The sequence below is a fragment of the Trachurus trachurus genome, assembly GCF_905171665.1.
Source record: "Trachurus trachurus genome assembly, chromosome: 18".
NCBI classification, from domain to species: Eukaryota; Metazoa; Chordata; class Actinopteri; order Carangiformes; family Carangidae; genus Trachurus; species Trachurus trachurus.
Window position 1 is genome coordinate 27136475 of NC_139909.1, and position 12674 is coordinate 27149148.

The following is a 12674-nucleotide window of genomic DNA, read 5'->3' on the forward strand; positions in this document are numbered from 1 at the left end:
AAATGGACACAGATTTGGAGGATATTTTAATGACAGAAGCAATTTATAATATAATATTTATAATAACCCTCTCCAGATAATTTAGGCTACTTCAGTGTTTTTGTAGTGCAGCGTGTGTGTGTGTGTGTGTGTGTGAATGACACTTGTTTGTTGAGAATAATAATATTTTTTTCCCCTCTTTTACACAGTAATTTTCAATAAAGTTAAGTTTTGAGATTGTTTTCCTTTTTTGAATATGGGATATATAATTTAATTACTCGAATGATGAGCACGTGTGAAAGTTCATGTCTTTTAACCTACAAGTGAACTTGATAGTTAAAAATATAGCTCATGTTAATGACCTGTGACAACTCTCTGCTTGATTTACTCATGTAAGAAAACTGAATTAACTAAAATGAGCATATTTGATCTTCTCACGTTCAGAACACAGTACCAGGACACAGAAAACAGTGTGTGTGCTAACTTCAGGAAAAACTGAAGCGTAAGACAAAAGTGTGGGAGGAGACTGAGGCCACTTCCTGTATAGGGGCTGGAGCCTCTGCTGTAAACAGGGAGCAAGAGAAAATAGGAGAGACAGGGAGGGAGAGATCGACAGAGACAGAAAAATACAGAGAACATTTTGTTAAGTTCTAATATATAATTCATAGAGGGGACACTCCATGGTAAGTGAATTTCCTTACATCCCTCTACCAGTTACTCTGAAGTTGTAGCAACATACGCTGGTTGGTTGGTTAGTTGGTTAGTTAGTTCTTGTGTTGAGGTCTGTTTTAATGTCAGATGCTTTTGAGATTCCCATTGCCCATCGTGCCCAATGGGCATGAAGCTCTTCATAAATGATTTCATACTTTATACTTTGCTGTTTGTTATGTTTCTTATAAATTTAACAGTGTATTATTTTGTGGATGATACAAACTGGGGAGCTCGATGGGGAGCTCGAACACCTTCCGAATACAGTGGTAACAGAACTTGGTTAAGTTGTCTTTAAATGTAAATAAAACAAAATGTATTATTTTTGTAAATTGTAGGCTACAATAAATCAAAGAGTACACATCGCTATAGATAACGTGGAAGTGGAAAGAGTTTTTAGCAATTGTTATTGATCACAAGCTGTGCTGAAAGCCACATATTATCAACTTTTTAAAGAACAGAATATCAAAAACCATTGCAATTTTGTATAAATGTAAAAACACCCTAACAATAAACTCACTAAAAATTCATTCTGTACCAATCTGTAATAAATCCATTTGTAACTTATTATATTGAAGTGTGGGGACACACATATACAGTATAACAATCACAAAACCAACCCCCTTACTCCCAAAAGAGCAATATGAATCATAAACAAAGTGTACTATAATCAACCAATCATTTATAAATTCACATGAACTCAAATTCAAAGAACTGGTGGACTTCAAAACTGCACAGCCTGTTTTCAAAATCAACAACAACATGCTGCCAGACTGTAATCAGAAAATGTAAAAAAATAAATAAAAAAAAGACAGTTATTACAGCCACTGAGGAATATGTATACTCAAAAAGACAAAAATCAGAACTAACATTAAACAAAGATGCACAACCGTGACATATACTATTGTACATGTTTGTTTGTTTTCCGCACTGTTTGATACCACGATGTGTCATTTTGTTGGAAAATTTTTGATAAAAAGATTTGGAGGAAGAAAAAAACGGTAAAAACCATCAACTTATGGAACAATCTTGAGTGACATAAAAACATGCAAATAACTACATTAAAGCAGAAGTGAGTGATCCGGTCGTTTTCGCTAATGCTGCGTTCCAGGCAGGCTTTTGAAATCGTAAATTACAGCTTCAAGTCACAACTTACGACTTTGTAGCGTTCCAGGCAACCCACTCGTGTTTTTCCGACCTGTTTTACTGGTGAAAGTCACTATAACGGCCACTCGTAACTTCCGACCCGTGAACTCGTACCAGATCGAACTGGTACCACTTCACGGTCGGAAAAATACGAGTTTCCTTGAACGCACCATAACAGTCCTCGTCGCTACGTCACCACATTCACGGCGTTCCTTGGCTGCACACACAGCCCTGCATGCCGTTCTCTCTCCTCATTGGATAAAAACTGTAGGATACGATAAATGTTTTCTCTTCGGCTCAGAGCAGAGCAGAGGGGCTGAGAGACCCGTGTTTCAGTCCAAACACTCTATGTAAGTGATTGCTGTCGGAAGATATAACTATTTAAGACTTATATTAACACAAATATATCACTCACTTCTGCTTTAAAAAACACTTAAAAGGGGGCGGTGCGTGGCGCAGTGGTTAAAGCGGCTGCCCCATGTAGAGGCTACAGTCCTCAACGCAGGCGTCCCCGGTTCGAATCCCGCGTCGGGCAGACCTTTCCTGCATGTCATTCCCCCTCTCTCTGCCTTCCCCTTTCCTGTCTATCTCTACTATGTGCTATCGAATAAAGGCAAAAAAAACTTTAAAAAACACTTAAAAGAAGGATGATCAACCGATATAAGTTAGAACTTTGAACTGTGGTGTTACTGTCTATGCTGAACAGATTGCAAGTGTAACAGCCTGTTTTGTAATAGGGTAGGCAAGATAAGCTATGCTTCAGCCTGCACCTTTTCAGTCTGAATGTTTATTTATTTGCTTACTTTGATTTGTTCATTTCTGTTTTGTCTTGGATCTTCTTTAACTGTTGTATTTATGTTGAGTTGTAATTTCTATTGCACAATGAGGTGTTATATGAAACCAAAGAACAGACAACAGTTTGTTGTCATGCAGATAGTTTCTGATGTTGGTACTTTGAATTATCCATCTAAATATTATAGTTGTAATGGAATGCCAAAGCAAAACAAGAACAAAGCTATCCTGAACCATGAAAAATTACATTTGAATATAAAATGCAGTCCTATTCAGATTTCTCTATGGTAGACTTGATTTTAATTATCAAATAAAGTCACTATACACATGACACAATTATGAACTTTTAAGCTAAAAAAAAATCTCATTACTTTTTTCCTGCTTGAAGGTGAAAATCATAGGCGGCGCTATCAATAGGCTAAGGGAAGCTTAGCTTCCCCTAGATTGTCACAGAAAATAAAATAAAATCATCACAAATAATAAAATGAAAAAATAAAATAATGTTTTTTTTTTCGTTGTTGTTTTTAAATTATATTTTAGAAAGAGGTGGGAAATACATTAAAACACACATTTTTAAAGTATTATCTATGTCGATGGTTTATTTATTTTTTATTTCAGTGGTATTTGACTGGTTACCTGCGTCATTACGTACACACGGCGTAGCTACAACGCGCAGCGTAGAAGCTTACCCCTTTGCCTCGCTATGCTTCACTGACAGTCCAGCGAAATTAAAAGAAAAAAGCCCGGTAAAACGGACATTAGAAGGTTTTTGAATATCAAAATTAACGAGTCCGAGAGTCCCATGAAGCAGCAGCAATGAAGCCGACCACGATGCTTCCACCACCGGCTGCCGCCTTCTCTCCTGCCACTGGCCTCCATCATGACACCGGCTGCCTGCCCCCCGGATACCGGCCACTGCCCGCGAGTCACCGGTCTACCTCCGGACAGCCCCCCCCCCCCCCCCCCCGAACACTTGCGCACACCCTCCTCCAGTCACTGGCCTAAGTTACGTCCAGACAGCAGCCCCGACCGCCCGGACACCTGCTGCCTCCCTCCTCCAGTCACCAGCCTACCTCTGGACACCTGTGTGAGCGCACATTCTCAGCGATACAGCAGTTGCGCAACTGGATGAGGACAATGGCACAGCAGATACTGTCAACTCTGTTGCTTCTGTACATCGAGAGCGACAACTAAGAGGATTTAAACCTGAAGAAATAGTTGAGAAATATGACACAAACGCCCCGTGGCGTATGCTTAGGGTAAGAACATTGATTAATAAATTATGGGCTACTACGACAGCAAAAAAAAACAAAAAAAAAAAACAAGTAGCCTAGAGAATGAAAGGAATCATTCTGCTGCATCTCAGTTTGATGAACATCAAAACTATATACAGTATATCTGCCTGGGTAAAGACTTTCTTTTTTCTTTTTCTTTTTTTTTTTTTTTGTCCCGTAGCTTCCCCATTCCTTCTGCCCTAGCGCCGCCTATGGTGAAAATATCATTATATATAATAATATTATTGTTTTTATCTTCCCACAGATAATAAGATGAGCCAGAAATGAATACTTTCACACAGTTTGTGACCATTCAACCAAGTCAAACCCACCCTGTAATTCAGTGTATAATCAGCAAAAACCTCAAGAAGCTCAAAAAACTACTGAAGGATGGTGACACTGACATTGACAGTGTCTTCCCATGCATTGAGTGCAATGACTTTATCACCCCACTGATTGCTGCTGTTGCTAATCACACAGAAGGTATTTTCTCTTACCTTATACATCAGGGTGTGGACCCAAATGCTGCTTCCCAAAATAACTTGACACCTTTGCATTATGTGTCAATATCTCGAGCACCTCCTATATTTGTCAGAAAACTGCTTGAAGCGAAAGCTGATCCCAATGGATGCTCACGGCAGCCATTCACACCACTACAACTTGCTGCTATTGATGAGAGGGAGGATGTTGTGAAAGAGCTCCTGTCTGCTGGTGCACAGGTAACATTGTTATCTGTTGCAGATCCTGAGCATATTGTTCACACTGAAAAGATAGTACAGATGATTTATGGCTTGGCATCTAAGGGTCATGAACTAAGCTCCAAAATCAAACCTTTTGTGGATGTACACTTGGCTTTGCAAAGGGACCCTGCTGAGAAAGTCTTCAGAACTTTTGACAGTTACATGTTGTGTGAGGATCCTCAGGACCATCTGATCATGATTGAAATACTGTTTGCTGTAAGTGGACAGACTAAAGAAGAATACCGCAAGAAAAGTATCAAATGGCTGAAGGACACTGAAAATGTGAACTCCTACATTGAAGGAGCAGTGAGTCGCTTTCCAAACATTCCGCAGTATAGAGTACATCGGGCAATTGAGACTTTACATGCAGTTTTCTGTACAATGAAGGAGATATCCAATGAGCAAGCTCTAGCTATGATCCCCCAACTATTGGAACTACTTTGCAAAGAAACAAGACCTGATATTTGGAAAGACGTTCAACAAACACTGTATGTAATAACACAGAAAACAAAAGGCACAAATGAATGGGATGACAGTTTTATTGAGAAATTATGCAACACAATTTCTCCTTTTGTGAAGGAACAACATCCCTCTGACGTTAGAGTCTACACATATGGCATATTTGCAACCTTGCTTTCAGTTAAACATGCTGTTGAGACTTTTACATCAGTGGGTATAACATCAGTGCCTGAAGACATACTGACATTTGCAGATATGCAAAGAGATGAGAAGCTGAAAGAAGTGCTCAGACGACTGAAACATCATTTCAGCGGAGAATGTGAGGATGATACAGTCTCACCTGAGTCCAGCAAAAAGAAGAAGAAGAAAAAGAAGAGGAAGAAGAAGAAGTCAGAAAATCATGAGGACCCCAATGATGAAGTTTGCAGTGTTACATCTGATCCAGAAGCAGCTCCTGTGCAGGAAACAACTACAAATGTAAAGCCATCTCACTTCAATCTCAGTAAATCACAGGCAGCAGAAAAATGGTCTCCAGTCAGCAAGAGGTGGAAGGAGAAACTAGAGAAGCTTGTGAGCACTGAAGCAGGAAAACTCAACAAAATTAAAAGCATTACTTATGTGAATGATGCAGAGTTCCGCATAGCGAAGGGAAGTGATGGGACTGAAGTCTTCTTTGGGCTGAGAGAGGACGGCACTGAAGTTGCAATCAAGAGAATGTCTAAAAGCAACTATCAAGTGCTGAAGAACGAAGAAGGACTTCTACGACTTCCAGAGCTGGATCATCCTTTTATTGTCCGATACATTGACTTTGCAGAGGACGAGAACTTTGGATATCTTTGTCTCCAACTCTGTGAATACACCTTGGAAGAATATATCCCAAAAACTGATGACAGTCTGAAAAAGAAAATTGTCTGGGAAGTCCTTGAAGGTTTGAATGTGCTTCATAGTCAGAATCCTTCAATTCTTCACCGGGATCTCAAACCACAAAATGTTTTGATTGGTAAGTCAAAGATAGAAACACACTGAAATGATGAAACTGAAACTGAATCGGATCTGATCTGATCTGAATTTCAAAAAAGCAACAATGATCAATTTTTAATTTAATGTTTTTTTTTCTATATGATTTGTCCTGCAGATGTTACAGAGAGAGCCAGGCTGGCAGATTTTGGCATAAGCAGACGTTTGCTCAAAGGCCAAACAACTTTATGTACATCCAGTGCAGGAACAAAATGCTGGATGGCCAGGGAGACTTTGGCAGGAGAAGCCGACATACCATACAAGTCCAACACTGATGTACAGGTCAGTTTTCCAGCTACACAAACCTAACTGATGACATGGTGAAGAATATTTACCGAACTGTTAATATGTTGTATTTATTGTTAAGGTGGCAGGGATGCTGAGTTATTATATCCTCTCTGGAGGACACCATCCATTCGGTGATAAACCCTATGAGTATGAGTACAACATTCATGAGGGGAGGTACACTTTGGACCATGTCCAAGACGTTGTGGCAAAGGATCTCATCGAGTGGATGATCCAAAAAGAACCAAAGGAAAGACCTAAAGTTCAACAATGTCTGAGTCATCCCTTCTTCTGGACCTGTGACAGGTGAGGGAGGAATGTTGATGGACTGATAGTTTGAAGTCATTTTTTCCAAGATGTCTATATTTAGTTGTGGGTTTAGCTAAATTGTCACATCATCATGTCATCAAAATGGCAGCGCTAACACATTGATGTGAAGCAGTTTACCACACTAGTTTAGCATGTTAACATTTACTACTCTTTTGGGGAGAGAGGAACTTTTAAAATAAACAAAACTGCTATGTATTTCTTTGGATTTTTAGGGTCACTATTGTATTCCTAGGAATTCTTCTTCTTCTTCTTCTTCTTCTTCTTCTTCTTCTTCTTCTTCTTCTTCTTCTTCTTCTTCTTCTTCTTCTTCTTCTTCTTCCAAGGAAGTCATACTTCCCATGGGCGAAAACTCACCAAACTTCACAGAAACATCCGACCCCATGCCAGATTTACTCAACTCCAAGGACATGTGCCCCCCCCTCCTAGGGGGGGCACAATAAGCGTTTAAATTTAAAAACTTTAAAAATTCCTACCAAACCAACGGTAGATGCTACAGTGTTGAAACTTCACCACAATGTAGCCTCAATACTGCTGAAACTTTTGTCCACTTAAACTTATTACAAATTATGAAGTCCATCACTCTGTTTTTTTCAATAACTGTAAAACTTTTAAAATGTATCTCCTCCCACAATTTTTGCTCAATTGACACCAAACTTGCTACAGAGCATCTCCAGACTGTCCTCCACAAAACTTGCTTCTCGGATTTTTGATTAAGCAAAAATTGAGCCTACAGTGCATGAAAACGTTTGACTGTAAACAGTACTGTAAACATATACCATCAAATTCTTGATAAATACATTTTCAATCTTCCTGAAAAAAAATGACAATATTCTGGAGTCATGGTTGATGAAGTTTGGCAAATATCAGAATTTTATCTCAAAAACTGAATTTTTGAGAACATTTTGAATTCTGCTCTCATGGGAACAACTGCAGTCAATGTGAGAGTGGAATTTATAAACATCATATTTTCTCTTATGAAGCAAAACACTTATCATTAAAAACAAATCACCAACATTTCCATGCTGTCAAGATGCAATTTATGTATTATCAGATTTTTGTTTAGATGACTGAATTTCTGAAATTTTGACCATTTCATCACAACAGCTGCCCGGGCACTGACTCGAGTTAGGAGCTGGTTCTTGGTGTCAGAGATTGTGAGTTCGAGACCCAGCAAGGGTGATGATGATGATGACAGATCAAAATGTCAGTTGTCCTCAACATGAAACACAAGACAATTGTCCTAATGGTGGCATCACAGCAAGCCTCTAAATTTAAAAATCCAAATAGCTTGGACTGGACCATGTGCGAAGGCTCCTAACATCTTAGACTCATAGTAGATGTTTGACAAATACATATCATTATTTTACCTCAAAAACTGATTTTTCTTTTTACTGTGGTTTCAAATCTGCCTACACGACAGTGAATGGCTTACTCAATTTGTGAAGCCACTGTTGAACTGCCACTTGTCAATTAGCTCAGTGCGATAGACAACACTCTTGATTCCCAAGGTTGTGGGTTCAATCCTCAACTGATACAAATTGAACATTATAAGGTCAACTGTCTTGTCTTCCTATTCTCCTGTTTGTTGCTCAGAATTGCCTAAATTTGCCCAAAAGTAGCCCGGACCTGACCCATCGCTGCGCAGCAGCTATAATTTAGTATTTGGAATTCATGTTGTGTAACATAAACATTCTTTTCTTCAGGAAGGAGGATTACCTGAGTAACATTGGTAACAGACCAGAGGTGACAAACTGTCGACAAGCTGACAATGAACTGATGTGTTCACTGGAAACATGTGCTGAGGGAAGATCTTTCAAACCATGGAGAGATAAGGTAAAAACAACATAACTACTGTAAGTTATATATTTTGTTCCTACAGTAAATACAACAGGTTATTTGTGGTGTTGCAGGTTCCACCAGAGGTGCTGCAGGAGATGGACAGCAAGAAAAAAGCCTACCCTGAAAACACATTGGGATTACTACGCTTCATACGGAACCTCCACCAGCATTAGTGAGTGAAACTGAGTTACAAGTCATTCAGGGCCTCAAAACATTATCAAAGATGAGTCAGAAATTACACACCAGACATGAATAATGTACATACTTCATATTTTTCTACATATTAAAACATTAATTATGTCAATTATAAAATTGTCTCCTTCCTTTGCAGTGCCAGGTTTGTAGATCAAGTTGACGTGATGACAACATTTCCTGATCTCTTTGGGTGTGTTTACAAGTTTGCCAAAGACCGAGGATGGAATTCAGAGGCTCCCCTGAAGAAAATGTTTCATAGAGGAGACATCACCACCAGCTGTGTAATGCTGTCCACAGCCTTGGAGGAGCAACTTGTTTTCCCAGTTCAAGAGTCTGATCCCAGTGACATGAAGTGATGTTGGATTCAAAAAGGATTAAGGACTGCAAAAATGACTTTTCACTTTGACTCGACCTTTGTAGCAAGAACCGCTCAGATTTTGTTTAAACCTTGTCTGTATTATGAATGGGTAACAAAGGGTGTGAAATATTTCTGCTTATATCTATGATTTCATATTTTTTCAGCGCTGGGTTTTCTTTCATTTTCATCAAGGTCTCTCTCCATATATGACTGAAAAAAGGTGTGGTAGCACCTGCTTAAAGCAGATATCAGCTTCACGGCCGTTTCGGCTAATGCTGCGTTCAAGGCAGGCTTTTGAAACCGTAAGTTACAGCTTCAAGTCACAACTACGACTTGGTAGCGTTCCAGGTAACCCGTAGCTCGTGTTTTTACCATCCTGTTGTCTGTGAAAGTTCCCTATAACGGCCACTCGTAACTTCCGACCCGTGAACTCGTACCAGATCGAACTGGTATGACTTCACAGGAAGGAAAAACACAAAGTACGAGTTTCTTTGAACGCACCATGAGTTAGCAGCCCCCGCCCTTGTCAGGCATCAATTGGTCCTCGTGCTACGTCACCACATTCACGCGCATCCCTTGGCTGCACACACAGCCCTTCATGCCGTTCTCTCTCCTCATTGGATAACACTTGTATCCCACAAGGAAAATTTTCTCCTCGGGTTACAGCAGAGCAGAGTGACGGAGAGACTCGTGTTTAGGCTGAAATACTTCATGTAAGTGATTGCTGACGGAAAATAGGACTATTTAGGACTTATATTAACAAAAACATTCCACTGATATCTGCTTTAATTTTCACAGGCCAAAGTGCAATGTAGTGACATTAAAATATATCATCTGCTTTTCCTTCACATGAAATATGGACACAGATTTGAAGGATGTTTTAATAAAAGAAGCAATTTCCTAAATGCCCTCTCCAATGAATTTAGACAGTGTGTTTCCTATATAAAAGGTTGGATGTACAGTATATGTAAATGTCATCAAGCACTGTCATGTTATCTATGTGAATGATACTTAAATGTGTTTCTCTAGTGTGTAATTTACACTGTCATTTTCAATAAAGTTATGTTTTTATTGAGATTTTCTCTTCATTTTTGAATATGGGATATAGAATTTAACTACTCTAATGATTAGCATGTGTCAAAGTTCATGACGTCTTTTTCGTACAAGTGACCTTGATTGTAAAGAATGTAACTTGCATTAATGACCTATAGTAACATCTTTCAGAGGCTGAGATAATAATGGTTGGAGTTGCATTATTGTAGGCTTTATGACATTACAAGGTCATCCAATATTCTTCATTTTATTTATTAATCTTACTTCTACATAGGCAGTTAGGTGTATACCATGTATTGTGATTGATAATGTCCCAACAACCTTTGCTATTGAGGAAGAGAAGATTGTATACCACCTGAGACACAAAACTAAGGGAGAAAAGTTCTCTGTGCTTGATTTGCTCATGAGCTGATGTCAAAAAACTGAATGAACTAAAATGATCATATTAATATTCTTCTACTATTTGATCTTCTCACAGCAACAGAGCACAGAGAACTGTGTGTGTAGTTACTTCAGGAAGAGTTGAAACATAAAACAAAAGTGTGGGCGGAGTCTTAGGTCACTTCCTGTATGGGGGCTGGAGCCTCTGCTGTAAACGGAGGGAGCAAAAACAGAGTATGAGAGATAGAGAGGGATGGATCGAGAGAGACGGACAAATACAGAGCACGGTATGCTTAGTTTGAAGATATAATTTAAACCACAGAGGACACTACACAGTAAGTTATTTGCCCTACATTCCTCTAACAGTTTCTATAAAGTTAAATTCTGGCAACATTAGTTCTTGTGTTGAGATCTGTGTCACTTTCAGATGGGTTTGAGATTCCCGTACAAAAACATTGGCTTCCAACAAGCTAAGGGTGAGGGCCTATGATTAGAAGTAGTAGTGGTCGAGTTTAGGGATATAGATTGCTTCAAGTTGCATGTAAACCATAAAAGGGAAACATAATTCAAACTGTTTGAATGTGGAATTACAAAGCCTCAACTGTAAGGGCAAGGAGTAGCACTCATTTAGATGTACGTATATCTAAATGTCAACATAGCCTATCTTTTGCAACATTTTTTCAGTAAAAACATTTCTGTACTTTGTCAAGGGAGCTGTGAATCACAGCATACAATAGTTGGAATGGAATTGCAGTGAAGCATTGCAAAGTAAAAACAAAGCTAACCTTAACCATGAAAAAATACACTTGAGAATAGAAATTCAGCCATATTCATTCATATTGAACTATCAAACAAAAATCACTATACTGTATCCACAATAATTAACTTTTAAGCTAAAAAAGAATGTAACTTTAGTCCTGCTGGTCTAAAAGTTAAAATGTCATCACATATAATAATAATATTGTTTTATCCCCCACAGATAATCAGATGAGCCAGAAATGAATATTTTCAGACCATTTGTGACCTTTCAACCAAGTGAAACACATCCTATAATTCAATGTATAATCAGCAAAAACCTCAAGAAGCTCAAAAAAATACTGAAGGATGGTGACATTCACAATGCCTTCTCATGTATTGAGTACAATGATTTTATCACCCCACTGATTGCTGCTGTTGTAAATCAAAAGGAAGATATTTTCTCTTACCTTATACAACAGGACGTGGACCCAGATGTTGCTTCCCAAAATGCCTTGACACCTTTGCATTATGTGTCAATATCTCGAGCACCTCCTACATTTGTCAGGAAACTTCTTGAAGCAAAAGCTAATCCCAATGGATGCTCAGGGCAGCGATTCACACCGCTGCAACTTGCTGCTATCAATGACAGAGAGGATGTTGTGAAAGAGCTCCTGTCTGCTGGTGCACAGGTAACATTGTTACCTATTACAGATCCTGACCATATTATTCACACTGAAAAGATAGTACAGATGATTTATGGCTTGGCATCTAAGGGTCATGAACTAAGCTCCAAAATCAAACCTTTTGTGGACATGCACTTGGCTCTGCAAAGGGACCCTGCTGAAAAAGTCTTCAGAACTTTTGACAGTTACATGTTGTGTGAGGAACCTCAGGACCATCTGATCATGATTGAATTACTGTTTACTGTAAGTGGCAACGCTGAAGAAGAATACCGCAAGAAAAGTATGAAATGGCTGAAGGACACTGCAAATGTGAACTCCTACATTGAAGGAGCAGTGAGTCGCTTTACAAACATTCCAAAGCGTAATGTACATCTGGCAATTGAGACTTTACACGCAGTTTTCTGTACAATGAAGGAGATATCCAATGATCAAGCTCTAGCTATGATCCCCCAACTACTGGGACTACTTCGCTCAAAAGAGAGACCTGATATTTGGAAAGATGTTCAGCAAACACTATATGTGATCACACAGAAAACAAAAGGCATAGATGAATGGGATGACAGTTTTATTTAGAAATTATGCAACACAATTTCTCATTTTGTGGAGGAAAGATTTCCCTCTGACGTTAGAGTCTACACATATGGCATATTTGCAACCTTGCTTTCAGTTAAACATGCTGTTGAGACTTTTACATCAG

At 38.9% G+C, this 12674-nt stretch overlaps 1 protein-coding gene across 1 annotated transcript; it reads left to right on the forward strand.

Annotated features, from left to right (window-relative positions):
* The first annotated feature begins 4173 nt into the window (after positions 1-4173).
* Positions 4174-9258, forward strand: LOC311001655 (uncharacterized protein). Its single transcript, XM_083992764.1, has 6 exons — positions 4174-4382; positions 6234-6397; positions 6483-6706; positions 8434-8563; positions 8641-8741; positions 8901-9258. The coding sequence occupies exons 1-6, from the start codon at positions 4184-4186 to the stop codon at positions 9118-9120; spliced, it is 1038 nt and encodes a 345-aa protein (XP_083848890.1). The 5' UTR covers positions 4174-4183; the 3' UTR covers positions 9121-9258.
* Positions 9259-12674: the final 3416 nt, after the last annotated feature.

Coding starts and splice junctions, on each gene's coding strand:
- LOC311001655 (XM_083992764.1), top strand. CDS start 4,184: ATGAATACTTTCACACAGTTTGTGACCATTCAACCAAGTCAAACCCAC. Junction 4,383..6,233: donor TGTTGCTAATCACACAGAAG/GTATTTTCTCTT, acceptor TTTGTCCTGCAG/ATGTTACAGAGAGAGCCAGG. Junction 8,564..8,640: donor TCAAACCATGGAGAGATAAG/GTAAAAACAACA, acceptor GTGGTGTTGCAG/GTTCCACCAGAGGTGCTGCA.